Genomic DNA, 17,741 nt, shown 5'->3' with positions numbered 1-17,741 from the left:
ACTACTACCTCTACACCGCAGGTGTCATGGCAGCACCCTCTTTTAGAGAATCCTATTAGACATTGCATAATATCTAGAACTGCTAGCGCTTATAATTATTCCTTTGATAATACTTTGATGCATGCTACTACCTGAGCCATTATTACCCTGATGCAACCCACTCTACCACATCACCCTACTTTGCGCATTCGCTCGCTTATATATGCTTACTTGCCTGCTTGTTTGCATATTACACCACTATACTTATTATTAACTCCACTTCGCATTATATCGGGGATGTGATGCTGGTGGTGAACCCCCTGGGAATGGTTTAGCTATGGGTGCTGGACTTGGTGGTGTGTGAGCGTGCTGCGTGTGTCTTGGGTGCGTGGAGAGTGAGGGTTGTGTCGACCGAGCTGGAATAACAACGAGCCTAGGGCAAGTCTTGCTATGTGGTGCTACCTGGGCACTTGGATGTGGAATACCTATGGTGGGTAAGTGGTAATTGGAGGTGTCCTTGGGTGTGAACCTCGGAGAGGTGGAGCCCAGGGTAGAGGTGCTGTGGTGGCACATAAAATGAAAACCCTGATGGAGACATTCTGGCTTGGTCAATCCCTAAGGACTTACTAGTACTCAGACTCACCAGGAATCCTTTACATCCCACTCGCCCTATATGGTGCGGGACGGTCGGACTACTTGGTAGAATAATGCCACTACTGCTAGGCGAACGTGTGCAAGGAGGTACGGGGCGCGCGGTTTCCCCCACACCCTTCCGAGACTTCAGGAGGCCTTATGGACCGGCTCCTGACATCCGGTGGGCCCCGGCTCTGTCTACGACTCACAGTATCAGCCATCCCAGACTAGACTTGGGATGTACCAAGGCTGAGAGGTAGGGTGGCATCGTTCTAGGCTAGCAAGCGGCTGGAATCTGCCTAGACGGGGCATCGTCGAGGATGGCTATCTTGTGGGTATGTAAAACCTCTGCAGAGTGTTTGGTTGATCAATCGATACATATGCTGACTTGTCGGCTATGGACCTTTTCTGGGTTTCGCTTAAACTAGATAGGAGATGAGTCCTTCCTTTCTCCCTCCAGGGTTGGGATATTTTCCGGTCGTGAGCCTTGGGGGCTGCGGGCCGTTGAGACAAGTGCCAAGAGGGAGTCGGTCTGTCGACCTGAGTGTGTGAGATGAGATGTGGTGATGGTGGTGTGGTTATGGTTGGGATGGGTTGGTGGATGGATATGGATGGATGTGGATGTGTGGCTGGGAATGTGTTAAAAACTAGATATTATTATTACAATACTACTGTTACTTACTTCTCATGCGCTAAGAATGCAAACCACAGCCAAATGTTATGATCGCCAGATCCTCTTGTTTTATCTTTTCCATTAAAGCTCATCGGTGTTGACCGTATGCAGATTTTTCTGCTTCTCAGAGATGCTGACTTTAGAAGGATTAGAAGGTCTCGTGCCTACGCTCAAGTTTGGTTCGGAGATGGAATCTACGCTGCACTACGCCAACTCTGATGATGCCCGTGAAGGAGGAGTCTTCACTCGATAGTCTTCCGCTAGATTAACTCTATAATAGGTGTGTTCCCCAGTGATGTAATATCTTGTATTCTTGTAATCTTACTATGTATGACTGTGACATCGACTGAAATATGATAGTATGATGGAATCAGTTCTTGGTTTTATCATATTATAATTCATTCTATGGATTTTCCCTTCGTGGAAAATTGAGGATGTTTCACGCGGCTCTTGGATCCCTTAAGAGTTTTAGATGGCCTGCCAGGGGGGGGGGGGGGGGGGGCAGGCTAAGCTGGTCCGTAGGCCCAGGGAGGCAGAGGCGCGTCCAGATGGACGAACGCCCTCACCAGATCATTATCAATGCTTGTTCATAGCTCATCATGCAAACTGACCTAAGAGTATTAGCTCCATGGACACTCGCGGACAAGACTTTATTCGAATTACAAGACACTCTTAACTTTATCCTATATCTGTTCTTATTTTGCAGAATCGAATTAGCGTCGCCAAACTCCTCACATAAAAAGAAATACAACATCTACATAATCAAATTAAATTCTTCAAATCCACCATTTATGTATCGATAGTGCATTTGTTTAGTATTATAGATGATGATATTTTTTTAGAAAACGCAGTAAAAGTCAGGAGAAATTTAACTTAGAACAAAACTAAAAAACAACATAAAATTTGTATCGGAGAAATCTTCACTTTTATATATACCACATCAAGCTGCAGTTGGACTCATCTCACATACTGCTGCGATGAGCCAGTGAGTCCACAACAGTTCCCCGATTCATATGAAATCGACTAGATTAGCACCGCACTAGTAAACGTTTATACATCATTATTGCTAGTTCATATTCTCTACAACTTCAGCATCCTCTGGCAACGCCACTATTCCTGAACATCTTTCAGCAAAGCTCCCATCCATCCCCATCCTCCTTGGAATTCACGCGCTTCAAAATGCCTTTACCAGCGTCGTTGCCATCTGACACTTCCACAGCGCACTCGTCGCCATCCAGATCTTTGCACACTGGGCTTGCAGGTTCAACAAGGGTGCACTTATCTGGAGACTCGATGGCTTCGGTAGTCCTATCCGAGGAACTCCAGCTCTTGTGATGAGAAGAATGTAGTGAAGAAGAGAGGCTCGACATAGCTGAGCGCTGCAACTTGCTCAATGATAGGTGCTCATCCACCACTCGCTTCAGCAACGAAACGTCCTCAAAGACCACAGCCATCTCACCTCTGCAATGAGGTCAAGGACATGAATCACAGGGTTGGTTGCAGATTTAGAGCTCATAAACACTTCAAAGATAGTCTACTGCTATCATAGCTCCAAATCATTTGAGCAGGCAGGGTGGTACATTATTGTACAGTGCAGACAAGACATGGCTTGACAAGTTAGACATTACACTAAATAAATAAGTATTGTTAAATGAGAATTATTTTAATGTTTGCTTCAATTCCCATTTATCTGAATGACTATTATAACAGGTATTATTCTTAATGTGTGGAGTGGTATGCTCATGAGAATCTTTGAAAGATAAAAAATAAAACAATTCAAAGTTTGAACAGGACTAGTGTTGAACAGTTTAATAGTACTGAAGTAGCTGAGATGAAATGACAACTTACTGCAGCATATCAACAATTTGGCCCCGCTCAACCAAGAATTCCTTCAACTGTACAAACAATTTGATTATAAACATCAGTAAACAATTGTTTGTTGTAAAAAAAAATTGTTCTGCAAATTTATATATCCTATTATATGTTGCCTGCAAGACAAATGTGTGGACAATAATACGTGCCTATACTCCTCACCTCAGGAGTATATCATCCATTATACACAGGAGTATATTATTAGATATAAAACAAATCAATATCTATTATACACAGGGGAAGCATGTTTTATAGATTATAAAACAAGGAAAAAAACAAAATAAAATTGTCAAAATTTAAAACCCACATTACTGGATAAAGGAAGCAGATAATACCTTCAGGTTCTCCTCAGCTTCTTTCTGCAGCTTTCTTGATTCTTCGACAATAGAATTCATCGTCTTTTCCTGTTCATCAAGTAGTGCCTGAGCAGCAGCCTCCTTTTCAATCTTTTCTTTCTCGGCTGCTGCAATTTCTTGCTGTGCAGCAGCCAATCTTTCATCAAGAGTTTGGCGTATCTATACAAATTAAATTTAAATATCAAATTTAGCATCGATTCAGCTTTTATAATGTAATGCAATCAATTACATGGCCACTATAGGTTTCAGTGTTGATGATTGTCAAAAAAAGTATAAATCAAGTCAGATCAAACAAAAATGATAAAAGGAATCAATTCTGCGTACGAAAAGTAAGGAAAGTGTAACTGAACAGACCAACAGTTCCATGTTTTGGTATGAAACTCAAACCAGAGTAGAAAAATATAGGTTTTCCAAATTCACGAATAAACATGGCAACTATATAAACTAAAAGGTGTCAGTTCTTCAATATCACACTTTACAAACTTCAAAGGTTACTCCCTCTGTTCCAAATTATAAGTCGCTTTGACTTTTTTGGTACATCAAATTTGCTATGTATCTAATACATAGACATAGCAAATTTGATGTACCAAAAAAGTCAAAGTGACATTATTTGGAATAGAGAGAGTGCTAATTTTTAGTTTATGCAGGAGATAGTTATTGTGCCAACTCCAATGTGATACCAGCACCAAAGAAACAATATACCTCTTCAATTATCACCAGATATTTATTCCTCTCATCTGAAAGCCTCTGAAGTCGTGATTGAAGCTCACGTGCCTCTGTGGTTAAAATAGCTTTCTCACCAAAAACCTCGCCAGCATGCTGTAGATAGAAAAATTGTCAGATATCCTGTGCCATGACCCTAGGCAGATCGAGAGGTTTTATAAAATGATGATTGATGAGATATTAGGTCAGAGGGAAATACCATATCATTTGCTTCCTTTGCATGAGTTAACATTTCTCTGAGCTCCTCAACTTTGGTCAGAATGCCTGTCCCAGCAACACATGCTTCATGCTTGGCTACTTTAGCCTTTTCTTCAAGAAGCTCAACATCCTCTATCATTTTTGTAACCAACCCTAGAGAAGGTAACAGATCATTCTGCATTATATCAAAAGCACAAGAATGAGCCACCAACCTCAACAACAATATTATAGTTAATCATTGGAGTACACATTGTACATATAAAGTGATGTTTAAAACTTGAGAAAGCATCAGAAAGTGAAAGAAGAAATATAGCTCGCATAGAAGTTTTGATTTTTGATGAGGAACTATAATTGGCAGTCCTCATTATTCAGAAAATTCAGGCTCATATGACAAAGAAACAGATCCTAATAGGAAATCAAATAAACGACTTCAAGACATAAATCTTTTGAAAAAATATACCACAGCAGCTTAAATAAAATACTTTGGCTTTACTAGATACATTGTTTTTACTATGTATCTATACATAATGTATATCTAAGTGCATAAGCTATGTATCTAGAAAAGCCAAAGTGTCTTATAATTTGGAATGGAGGGAGTATGTAATTAGGTAGGGCTCAGAATACTAATTAATGTCCAGGATGGCTTCAAGTAGCTCTCATCAATCTAAGGGGTGGTGATCTTGTGCCCTTTTCATCCTAGACGGTCAGTACACCTAATGGATTAACTACAATCCAATATGATTATCTCAACGTACCTTGATTGCTGCACACAGATACACCTATCTATTAAACCTAGTGCAGAAGAAGACAGTAGAATATCCTCTTCTACGTAAAAATGACCCCAGCTTGTAAATATGGTGGCTGTACAGGTCTTTTATGCTTGTAAAAAACTTGAGAATATGGCATGTTCAGTAAAAAACGAGCATGTGGCGTTTTTGAGAAAAATTGAGCATGTGAAATTTCATCCCAAATACTTGTCACAAAAAACCATGACAAAACAAAAATAGGTTAGGCATGTATTCATGCACTTTTTAGTCCAATATACTCGCTTTATTTCTCAGGGAAGGCCAAACAAGATAAAAAGAGAGAGGCAGTCACCATCAATCCAAATGAATGTTCTACTAATATCCAGTGCTAGTGGGCATGTCAGTAGTTAGCCTAGTGTTCATGTTTTCCAGCATTTACATTTCAGTCCTAATGTGGTTGGTAGGGCTTGCCTTGGTGGTGAAGTTGATGAACACCTTGGCAGCCAAGTTTCCTAAAGCATCTACCATTAGGTAGTTAGAATATTCCCTGGGATAAACCCCTGGCCTATAAGAGCACGGGGGGGGGGGGGGGGGGGGGGGGGGGGGGGGGGGGGGGGGGACCACTTGTACAATTCAACTGTCTTGTATTTTGCAATTCAATAGAAGAAGGCCACAGGCCAAGTTATCCTTCCAATTACCTGTGATCTGGTGATCTACGCCAACAATTGGTATCAGAGCTCAGGGTTGAGAGAAAGGGAGAGGCATGGCCACCTCCGCAGAGAGAGCAGCAGCAGCCGCCGCCGCCGAGCAGCGTGCGCAGCGTCTGGCCGCGGCAGAGGCCGCAGCCACGCAGGCGCAGCGGGCCGCGGAGGCAGCTCAGAACGCAGCCGCCACGGCTGCGGCTCTGCGTCGAGAGTTTGTAGAGGAGGATCCACCGCGCGATCGCCGCCCGCTTCCGCGGAGGAGCCCGGAGCGCGAGCGCAGGCAGACGCGGTCGCCCAATCGGGATCAGGATCGCCGCCGCGGATGGGCCAGGGGCCGCTCGCCGGTGATCCAGACCGTATACAAGGATTCTGGCTCAAGCTCCACCTGGCCGATGCTCACCAAGTCAAATTACCATGAGTGGGCCTCGATCATGAAGCTGAAGCTCCAGGCGCGGCAACTCTGGGACGCGATCGAGTACCAGGACCTGCCGTACCATGAGGACAGGCGCACGGTGGAGGCGATCATCGCCGTCGTGCCGCAGGAGATGCAGATGCCGCTGTCCGAGAAGGGATCGGCCAAGGAGGCCTGGGACTCCATCGCCGCCGCGCGGATCGGCGTCGATCGGGTGCGCCGCGCCACGCTCCAGCGACTCCGCAGCGACTGGGAGAAGCTCGCCTTCCGTCTAGGTGAGCAGATCGAGGACTTCACTCTTCGCTTGATGGCCCTGAAGCAGCAGCTCCTCCACGGCGACAACGACATCGATGAAGAGCGCGCGGTGGAGAGGCTCCTGCGCGCCGTGCCGCCGAAGTACGCCCGGCTCCGGATCGCCATCGAGACGCTTCTCGACTTCCAGGACCTCACCATCGAGGTGTCTGGGTGTTTGAAGACGGTGGACGACATGGAGGCGCTGGCCGCGGAACCGGCCGCCATCGGCGGTCTGCTGCTGACAAGGGACCAGTGGCGTGCCAAGGAGGAGGCTACCGCTTCCACGTCAGGCAAGGAACCGCGACGTCGTCCTCACGGCGGCAAGAAGCTGCGCGGGAAGGGCAATCGTGGCGGAGGAGACAGAGGCGGTGGCGACGATCGTGGGGCGGACGACGACACCTGCCTCAACTGTGGTGATCGCGGCCACTGGGCGCGCAACTGCCGCCAGCCGCGCCGTGGTGGTGGTGACCGCGGCGGCGGCGGTGGCAACCAAGGCGGAGGAGGCAACCGCGTTGGAGGTGATCGCGGCGGTGGCAACCAAGGCGGAGGAGGCAACCGCGTTGGAGGTGATCGAGGTGGACGGCGCGGTGGTGGGCGCGGCGGTGCTGCGCACGTCGCAGAGGCGGAGGACGATGATGGTGCTCTGTTCCTCGCCCACGGCTTCCTCGAGCTCGACGAGAAGGCCGAAGCCGTCTGCTCCAAGGCCACGGCTTCCCTCGACATCAACGAGCCGTGCGCGCGTCTTCCTCAACACCAGCGCCAACGAGGAGGCGCTCGACGGCTGGTACCTCGACAGCGGGGCCACGCATCACATGACCGGCCGCCGGGAGCTCTTCGCCGAGCTCGACACCACGGCGCGCGGCGCGGTGCGTTTCGGCGACTCGTCTCGAGTGGAGATCAAGTGGACCGGCTCCATCGTCTTCCAGGCCAAGAACGGGGAGCAGCGCGTCCTCCATGGTGTCTTCTACATCCCAGCGCTCCGGAACTCGATTATGAGTTTGGGGCAGCTCGACGAAGGAGGCTCCAGGGTGGAGATTGATCATGGAGTGCTCCGTATCTGGGACCGGCGTGGTCGTCTTCTCGCCAAGGTACATTGCGGGCCCAGTCGGCTGTACATCCTGCACTTGGAGGCCGCGCAGCCGGTGTGTCTTGCCGCCAGGAAGGAGGACGAGTCGTGGAGGTGGCATGAGCGCTACGGGCATCTCAGCTTCGAGGCGCTGCACCAGCTCGGCAAGCAGGAGATGGTGAGGGGGATGCCGGTGATCAAGCATGCAGAGCAAGTCTGCGACACCTGCGTCACCACCAAGCTCCGCCGCAAGCCGTTTCCGCAGCAGGCGCAGTACCGCGCGCAGGCGCCCCTGGACCTCGTCCACGGCGACCTGTGCGGGCCAGTGACGCCGGCGACGCCAGGAGGGCGCCGCTACTTCTTGCTGATGGTGGACGCCACCCGCTCCATGTGGGCGGTGCTTCTGCCGACCAAGGATGCTGCTGCGGATGCCGTGAAGCGGGTGAAGGCCGAAGCAGAGAAGGAGACCAGCCGTGAGCTCAAGGTGCTGCGGACCGACAATGGAGGAGAGTTCACCGTCGGCGAGCTGGCGCAGTACTTCGCCGCCGAAGGAGTCAAGCGGCACTACTCTGCACCACACTCACCGCAGCAGAACGGTGTGGTGGAGCGGCGCAATCAGACGGTCGTGGCGACCGCACGCGCGCTCCTGAAGCAGAGGTCCATGCCGGCCAAATTCTGGGGGGAGGCGGTGACGACGGCGGTGCATCTGCTCAACTGCGCACTGACAAGAAGCTTGCAAGGCAAGACCCCCTATGAGGCCTGGCACGGACGAGCGCCGGCGGCGAGCTATCTGCGTACATTCGGTTGCGTCGCCTACACAAGGGAGCTCGGGCAGCTGCGCAAGCTCGACGACCGCAGCAAGGCTGGGGTCTTCATCGGCTACGCCGAGGGCGCCAAGGCCTACCGGGTCCTCGATCCGGCGACAGGACGCGTCAAGGTGAGCCGCGACGTGGTGTTTGATGAAGGGCGCGGCTGGGATTGGTCCAATTCGGCCGCCGGGACGTCTGCTTCCGCCTCCAGCAACTTCGACATCGAGTTCTGGGGAGTCGACGCAGACGGAGCTCCGCCGCGCACGCCGTCACCAGCTCCAGGGGAGCACGATCCACCGGCCTCCTCTGCTTCACCAGCAGCGGAGACCGAGCAGGCGGACCCAGTTGAGTTCACGTCACCGCTCGAGGACGACGATGATCGCCTTGACGCTTTCTACGACGGCGAGCAGCTGCGGTACCGTACCATGCCCAACATCATCGGGGACGCGCCCACACCACCGCCGGCTTCACGTCTCTTCGCCGAGCTTCACCTCACGCACGCCGGCGAGCCGACCAACTTCGCGGAGGCTGAAGACGATCCTGCCTGGCAGGCCGCCATGGAGCAGGAGATCAAGGCGGTTGAGCAGAACCGCACGTGGGAGCTTGTGGAGCTTCCTCCCGGTCACCGGCCCATCACCCTGAAATGGGTCTACAAGCTCAAGAAGGACGAGCGGGGCGCGGTGACCAAGTACAAGGCGCGCTTGGTGGCGCGGGGTTTCGTCCAGCAGGAAGGCATCGACTTTGACGACGCGTTTGCTCCCGTGGCGCGCATGGAATCCGTCCGAGTCCTCCTCGCGCTGGCGGCCCAAGAAGGATGGCGTGTCCACCACATGGACGTTAAATCGGCCTTCCTCAACGGCGACCTCAAGGAGGAGGTGTACGTGAAGCAGCCATCTGGCTTCACCGTCGCCGGGAAGGAGAAGTTGGTGTACCGTCTGCGCAAGGCTTTGTATGGCCTACGGCAGGCTCCGCGAGCTTGGAACGCCAAGCTGGACGCCACCCTCAAAGAGATGGGTTTCCAGCAAAGCGACCATGAAGCCGCGATGTACAGGCGAGGAACAGGGGAGGAGCTGCTGCTGATCGGCGTCTATGTTGACGACTTGATCATCACCGGTGCCAGCGCTCAAGCCATAGAAGGTTTCAAGGCTCAGATGAAGAAGGTTTTCGACATGAGCGACCTCGGCCTCCTGTCCTTCTACCTGGGGGTCGAAGTACACCAAGATCCAGCTGGGATCACTCTGAGGCAAACCCATTATGCCAAGAGGATCCTTGAGCTAGGAGGTATGGATGCCTGCAACCCCGCCCATACACCAATGGAGGAGCGGCTGAGGTTGAGCAGGCAGAGCACGGCTACAGAAGTTGATCCTACCCAATACAGAAGATTGGTGGGCAGCTTGCGCTACTTGGTCCACACAAGACCTGACTTAGCCTTCTCAGTAGGCTTTGTCAGTCGATTCATGGAGAGGCCGACTGCAGAGCACCAAGCTGCCATCAAAAGCATCCTGAGATATGTGGCTGGTACTCTGGAGTTTGGCCTGCACTACACTAAGGCTCCAGGGAGAGCAAGGTTTGTTGGGTACTGCGACAGTGACTTGGCTGGGGACATTGACACCAGCAAGAGCACTAGTGGCACCCTGTTCTTTCTGGGAAGCAATCTTGTGTGCTGGCAGTCAGTGAAGCAGAAGGTGGTAGCTCTATCTAGTTGTGAAGCTGAGTACATTGCCACTACCACAGCTGCAACACAAGCTATTTGGCTATCCAGGTTGCTGGCAGACCTCCTTGGAAGGAATGTGGAAGTGGTTGAACTGAAAGTTGATAGCAAGTCTGCACTTGCTCTAGCCAAGAATCCAGTCTTTCATGAGCGCAGTAAGCACATCAGAATCAAGCATCACTTCATTAGAAACTGCTTGGAAGATGGAAGTATCAGGGCTGATCACATATCCACCACTGATCAGCTGGCTGACATTCTAACCAAGTCTCTTGGAAGATCAAAATTTGAAGAGATGAGGGGAAGAATTGGGCTCAAGCAGATCACTTCCAAGGACCACAAGGCTAAAGGGGAGAATTGTCAGTAGTTAGCCTAGTGTTCATGTTTTCCAGCATTTACATTTCAGTCCTAATGTGGTTGGTAGGGCTTGCCTTGGTGGTGAAGTTGATAAACACCTTGGCAGCCAAGTTTCCTAAAGCATCTACCATTAGGTAGTTAGAATATTCCCTGGGATAAACCCCTGGCCTATAAGAGCACATGGGGGGGGGAACCACTTGTACAATTCAACTGTCTTGTATTTTGCAATTCAATAGAAGGCCACAGGCCAAGTTATACTTCCAATTACCTGTGATCTGGTGATCTATGCCAACAAGGCACACACACATGACAGGTACATGGTAGAGAAATGTACAATTGAAAATTAATATTTACATAATGCATAAAAAAGACCAGTGCACAGCAAGCATAATACATTACCTTATTGCTTCTGGCATCAGCAACAGAATCCTCAAGAGACTCAATACTAACAGAATGGCTTGAGTGAGTTGAAGCAGTAGAAGCAAAATGATTCAAATTAAGATCAGGAAGCATATCCGCAACATTGCTGGTGTCCTGTTCTACAAATCCAGAAGTCTCAGCGGACGATTCTTCTTTATCTTGACCAGGAACATCCAGCACAGGCGCAAAAGAATCTTTTTCAGTACCCAAAATTCCAGAAGATATTTGATCATTAGAACCAAGAGGCAAAAGGTCATCATCAAAATTTATGTCCTCATAGCCACTGAAGAACTCCATTGAAGTGTTCTGGGGAAAGTAATCCCCAACTGGAATCATCTTATTAGGATCTTGATCATGGGATTGTGGGATATCACCACCATCTTCCCCTGTCGGTGGTTGAGAAAAACATTCACTTGACAATCCACCGTATCCAACTTCATTATCTGTGTAAGCCAACTTTTTCTCTGGATTGGTATTTGAAGATAGCACATCAAGGTTGGGAATCAAATCATGCTGACCGCCATTTGGGATAGGATCAGAATGTAGATTTAGTTGCTCACTGACCCCTTCGATTGATGGAAGTCTTCCCACATATTCATTGTTTATGTTTCCTTGCTTGCCAATTTTGACCTCCCCAGAAGAAGTGTGTTGCGCAGATTGAACACTTACATCAACCTCATCAATACGTATATCATGTCCTAATTTGTGGCAACAACCAACTCAGTTAGTGTAAATTCAAGAAATGCTTTTTTTTTGGGGGGGGGGGGGGGGGGGGGGGGGGGGGGGGGGGGCGGGCGGGGGGTGAAGACTGTGGAACAGAGCTCCCGAGTATATTCAACCCAAGCCTGAAATTCGCTCCCACGGGGAGTCGAACCCAAGATCTGAGAAGTGCTACTAGAATCACCTAACCAACTCAGCTAGAGGCCCATTCGCAAATTCAAGAAATGTTAATGGTGATATATGGCAACAATATCTAAAACAAAATATTCTTGGTTCAATGAAGAACAAAAAGGGCTACGCACAGAACATCTCTAAACTGAACCAAGCTTTTGAGTGTGGACTGGTTCAGAGATAAAATTTACCCACATAAGAAAGTACAACCTCACAGCCTTAAATAATTACTATAACGTAACAGGAGCACTGAATAAGTTTAAACACCACTGGTATAGTAGTAAGTGAGCCAAATGACACAATTTCAAGCATGTGTTTTTGGGGACCTTTCAACCATATTGTAAACCTCGTAATAATAACTAAAAAAAATATAAGGGAAATACTACCAGTGCACAAGAATATGCAAGCTATCATCAATATATCTTATTTTACTCTTACAGTACAAATACACTATATATGTAAAAAACATCCTAAGGGGTCCTAACAGAACACCTTTAAGGCTTTAACACTCGAGTGCAAATGGGGCCAAACGTCGTCTCAGAAGAAAAAAATGGTGCAAAAGGCTAAAAGTTTGGTTTTCATACTCACCAGCAGATGGTGAACTTCCCACTTCATGTGTGCTGCAATTAGCAAACAAATTCCCAACAGAATCATCCATAGATGGCAACACTTCTTGATGGGTAGACAAAGCTCCAGCCGAACCAGCCATGGACGGCATGACTTCATCAAGGACAGTAACCACCGCGGAATCAACATCTTTACGGTGCTCAATTGCGATAGCCTTCAGTATACGATGATCAACCTGCAGAAAAGAGTTATCAGACAAATTTGACCTCAGGAAACAGCCAGGAACAGCACAAACATTGCAATTTCAGGCTGCCCATAAACCCAACAGATAACGCCCCTAAATTTGATCTAATCATCAAATAATCGTGTCCGATCTCTCCAAAACCATCGAATCGAATCTCACCGCGATAAGCAGCTCCTAATCCCACTGGTATTTCCCCAGTCCATGTGTGTCCTAGCCTCCTAGGGCTAGTCACCTACCCTAGTACCCTCAGCTACCAAAAAAATACATTCACGAAAAAAAAAAACTTCTTTTGCAGCCCTTCACACATGACATCTCAAAGGCTGTACGCGAGACACGGACGAGAACCGATCGTACGCACCTGAGGGAAGAGTTCTTGGAGGGAGCGGAAAACCTCCTTGAGATCGCCCATCTGAGAAACCTAGATAACAGAGATCGATGCAGAACCCCGAGAACCGAGCTCCCACACGGCTGCCTCCGGCGGCGCGGATGGAGAGGATTAGGGTTTGGGGTTCCTCCCCGCTGATTGCGTGAGATACCGAGTGAAGAAGGAAAGCGAGGAGGTGACCGAAACCGCGGGGGAGGACGGGCTTTTACCAGCTCCAGGCCGTCCCTTCCTTTTTTCCGTTTAGGTCCTCCAGTACTTCGAATTCGAGAACTTCAGTGTATGTTAAATCTAAAAATACTTAGTCGTCCAAAAAATAATATAAATCTTGAGGAGTCAATTAACCCTAAATTTAACTTAATTTATTAACATTTGTATCTCAAAAAAAATATTGTGAAAATTTAACTTCAAGATTAATCTAATGATGATGCTTATTACGTATTACAAATATTATTTATATATATATATATATCTTGAATGCTCGAAAATGATATTTACCTTTTTTGGAACGGAATTAGTACAAATAGTAAAAATACTTCTACTACGTTAAATTTATTTTATACAGAACTCTATAATTGTCAATCATTTCAGCCTAGACCACACCTTAACTGAAATGACCCAACTTTTATGTTTAAAAGATGTGATGAGAGAAAGCGCCAAGTTTGAGTACTTCATCTAGGTAAATTTGAAATGCTTCCTTTCTTTTGTTAAATGTCAAGTAACAAAACAGAATTAGATATTTGATGGTACTGACGTACTGTTGCACTTTCTTTTGAGGACACTTAGCTTTCTTGTTTAGTTGCACTTGTTTCCTATGATTATTGTTGTGCAAAATATGCCTTATTACAATAATTCGAGAGTTTTTATGGAGATTATATTACACAAATTTTACAGTCAATGGTATCCAAATATGCCCATCTCATGCGATTGACTCTTTTGAACATTCAGCTATTAGATGCAGGTTGTTATACGAAGTCATGACCGTTTCTAACTGCCAAAATAACACATCTCTCATCAAAACAAAACAAAAAATTCAATCTGACACAATTTACAATAGAGCGAAGCATTTTTTTTTATTTGTTTGTGGTGTTATTTCTATTTTTCTTCTTTTTAAGTTCGTTTGTACTAGTAGAATAATAATTTAACAGAAACGAAAAGGTGACAAGGCGTTTGATACAAGGACCAGAGAGCTATTGTTCCTTAGCTAGTCAACAAGCATGGTTCGGTTTGCTACCCTCCAAACAGGCCCGTACTACCGTATTTCTTAGCCACAAAGGAAGCAGCATACCACCAAGACGACGGCTAGCCATTTGAACATTTATTAATGGGGATGGTCTCACATCGCTGTAGCTCGTCCGATGCTGAGGTAAACACTGCAGCTCGCATGGCTGCAAACTGTTTCCAGGCTGATCTTTTAGCTTATGTATCTATCACGCTTGATTCACGCTTGCTTCATGCTTAGTATCTTTCAGCTAGCACACTCCATTTATACATCTGATTGTCGAATCTACAAATACTTTTACTGCCTTATACAAGTTACAAGGGTGAATACTAAAAACCAAAGGCTTGTACCTATACATAAACAACATCGCAAACTTCATTTTAGTCCTCACAGTTGAACTAAGGTCCCATAAGAAGTCTTGAAATCCTGTGCCAGTGGAATCAGTAATCCTTTTACTATCTTATTACAAGGGTGAATAATAAAACCAAAGATTTGTAATTGTAAGAGTAAAATAATGACTTCTGGCTTTCTAAAGATGCAAGGCAATCCACAGGTTCCTCACGTAGTTCTCACAGCTGAACTAAGGTTCGATAAGCAGTCTTGAACTCCTATGCCAAACATCACGGGACAAACCTCATGCAACCCTAATGCCATTAACAAAAACACATCTGGGAGTTGACACATTTTTCATGACTTCAACTCAAACCCACGAAAAAAGGATCAAATTGTGATTTTTTTTAGTGGTTTCAACTGAAACCCCCCAAAAAAGGGTCAAGTAGTAACACTGATTCTCACACATTTTCCGTATAGGAGTATTTTTCAACTGTCAGCATTACCTCAGAAAAATTATAAAAGAAACGATATATGGGTCTGTGCAAAGTGGTTTCCTAAATTGGTAAAAATGTACCAACCAGTTTTCCATTCCTTAGTAAGTGGGAATATGCTCGTGTGCATGAACCTTGCAATAAACCGAAATAGAACTAATTCCAACATGGTCAAAGATTGACTATCAGATATACTATAGTACAAGTCTACAAATCATCTCAATACAGATAGTCCAGACATGTCAGCTGTAGTATACTAGTATCTCGCATTTCTCACCAATATTAAGTTGTGCAAGAGGACCCATATCAAACAATAGATGCATTCTTGGGAAGAAAAAAGCCTACATATCCTATGGTGACACCACATCCAGATATCAGATTAGCCGGAGATACCAAAGTAGTGACATAATTCCATAATTCACTTGGTGATTACCAGACAAACCCTCTGATAAAAGCAAATGCATTGTACCACAACACAACAGCACAAGCTGCTACCTAGCTTGCTGCTGCCAACTTATCTATCATCCAGCATCACTAGCTCCCTAAAGTACAACAAAAATTCACCCTTGCCTGTTTAACTATCAGAATTCAATATGAACAGCCATGCTATTGAGGGCATTCATTTACTTCACAATAACACAGCATCCTGCAAGATCGATATCAACAACCAAAGATTGATGAAAATGAACTGGAAAGCCACTAGAGGTGCTAGGGATACTAATTGCTCTAGACCTCTAGCGAAAATATCCATCAAAGGTGAAAGCACCATATTCCCTACCTAGAAACACCATGCTGCAATAGCACTTCGGCATCCTGGTTGCAATAACCAACGACTAGTACATCAAGTCAGTGGGCCTATCAATTTGCATCTGTAATTAAAACCACATAATTCATCCTTACTTGTGGCGACACCAACATATGCACCAGCCATACATGCCACAATACCACAGATCCCAAATAAACCAACAAAAGCACCCAAAAACATAATAGCAAACAAGTTGGAGCAACTAAGTAATAAATAGGATCCATGAAATAAGTTCAGCCCAGTTTCAAGGGACAGCTTCACCTGACCCTTCCAACACTGATACCAAAGTTCCCACGGAAGCTACACTAATGAACCGCAAGTCTAGATCACCAGGCCACTTGGCTCAGTTCAAAATAATGGAGCCACGGTGCATTCTTTATAATTAAAAGTTTAGCATAGATGGTGTAAATCCAGATGATTATTGGAGTAGCTAAAGCTATTTAACCTAAGGATGGTCAATCATCCTGCTCAACCTTAACACTCTGCAGCTTCGAATCAAGCTCGTCCTCATTGTCCTCGGCATCCTCATCCTCTTCCTCATCGTCACCATCATCAGGCTCTCCGTCAGGATCGTTCTCATCTAGTGAGCCCAGCACATCCAGGGATTTCTTACCAGCCTTTAGAATTTCCTTCACCTCATCAATCCCTTCATCGGAGATGAAATTTCCATTGATGTTCAGTTGCACAAAAGCTGGTTTATTTGTGACTGCCCGCGCAAAGCACCGAGCTCCAACCCTCTGCAGCATGTTTGTGCTCACGTCCAGTTCCTTGAGATCTGTGTGGCCATCTTCCAGTGATTTTGCAATAATCACAGCACCATCATCCTTCAGTTCATTTTCAGCCAAGGTCAGCTTCTTGAGTGACTGCATTGCTGCCAGGCATTCTGCCAAAGCTGGGGCTGCTTTGTCATTTATTTCATTTCCAGCAATTTCAAGGACCTCTAGCTGTGGTGCAGACTGTTTGAGGGCAACAGCAATTGCTTTCGTACCCTTGTTCTCAAGATTAAGATCACTGAGATAAAGCTCAACAAGATCAGGAAGCTTCAGAAGGGTTTTGCTGAGAGCTAACCCTGCATCAACACCAAATAAGTTGTCCCTAAGATCAAGTTTCTTCAGACGAGTGCATCTACCTAGTGCCTCAGACAATGCGACTCCACCATCAGATCCTATCCTTGTTGCTGAGCACCTGAAACTCTCTACATTTGGAGAACGCTTAACCATCTCAGCAATATACATAGCACCTTCATCTCCAGTCATATTGTTGTGGAAGTGAAGAATCTTAAGCTTCTCAGTTGAAGGAATAAGCTCAGATAGAGCTTTTGCAGCTTCCTCTGATATGTCATCATTCATCACATAGAATTCTTCCAGGGATTCCTGTGATTTCAGGAGCTCACTGAATGCCCTGACACCCTTCTCACCTAAAGCATTGTGAGAGATATTCAGATATCTCAGTACAGAACCCTCTAATGCTTTGGAGAATATGCGCATCACGTCTAGAGCTTCATCCTCAGGCCTTCCTGCAACAAAATCTGAGATATCTACCTCTGTGAGCTGATTCTTGACTGATTCGAGAATTGGCCCAGCAACATTGGCAGCATCAATACCAAAGCTCCTATTGCTAAAGCAAATTCTTTTATACGAATTTCCTGGTTTGGTAAGTGGACTCAGCAGTTCCTTTGCTTCATCTGCCTCAATAAAAGCACGTTTGCCACCAGATATATCTAGTACAGTATCAGCAGGTGCAAGAGGTGTATCAGCTACAGGTGCCTCCAGTTCTGCAGAAGTCCTTGGACCTTTTTTCGCAACATATTGTATATTTCATGAGTGTTGTTTTTGTGAATTAAAGAGTGTGCAACA

General features: G+C 46.6%; 2 protein-coding genes across 2 annotated transcripts; both read right to left on the bottom strand.

Moving 5' to 3' along the window:
• Positions 1-2,168: 2,168 nt before the first annotated feature.
• Positions 2,169-13,217, bottom strand: LOC136513102 (uncharacterized). Its single transcript, XM_066507099.1, has 8 exons — positions 13,011-13,217; positions 12,430-12,643; positions 10,930-11,648; positions 4,436-4,609; positions 4,216-4,332; positions 3,493-3,672; positions 3,134-3,180; positions 2,169-2,746 (listed from the first exon to the last, which is right to left on the bottom strand). The coding sequence occupies exons 1-8, from the start codon at positions 13,059-13,061 to the stop codon at positions 2,413-2,415; spliced, it is 1,836 nt and encodes a 611-aa protein (XP_066363196.1). The 5' UTR covers positions 13,062-13,217; the 3' UTR covers positions 2,169-2,412.
• Positions 13,218-16,078: 2,861 nt separating this feature from the next.
• Positions 16,079-17,516, bottom strand: LOC136513094 (RAN GTPase-activating protein 2-like). The gene has a single exon (XM_066507092.1). The coding sequence runs from the start codon at positions 17,370-17,372 to the stop codon at positions 16,341-16,343; it is 1,032 nt and encodes a 343-aa protein (XP_066363189.1). The 5' UTR covers positions 17,373-17,516; the 3' UTR covers positions 16,079-16,340.
• Positions 17,517-17,741: the final 225 nt, after the last annotated feature.

Source organism: Miscanthus floridulus, chromosome 16, assembly GCF_019320115.1.
Source record: "Miscanthus floridulus cultivar M001 chromosome 16, ASM1932011v1, whole genome shotgun sequence".
Taxonomy (NCBI): domain Eukaryota; kingdom Viridiplantae; phylum Streptophyta; class Magnoliopsida; order Poales; family Poaceae; genus Miscanthus; species Miscanthus floridulus.
Note: the sequence above shows the minus strand (reverse complement) of the source record. Positions and strands in the feature narration are given on the sequence as shown.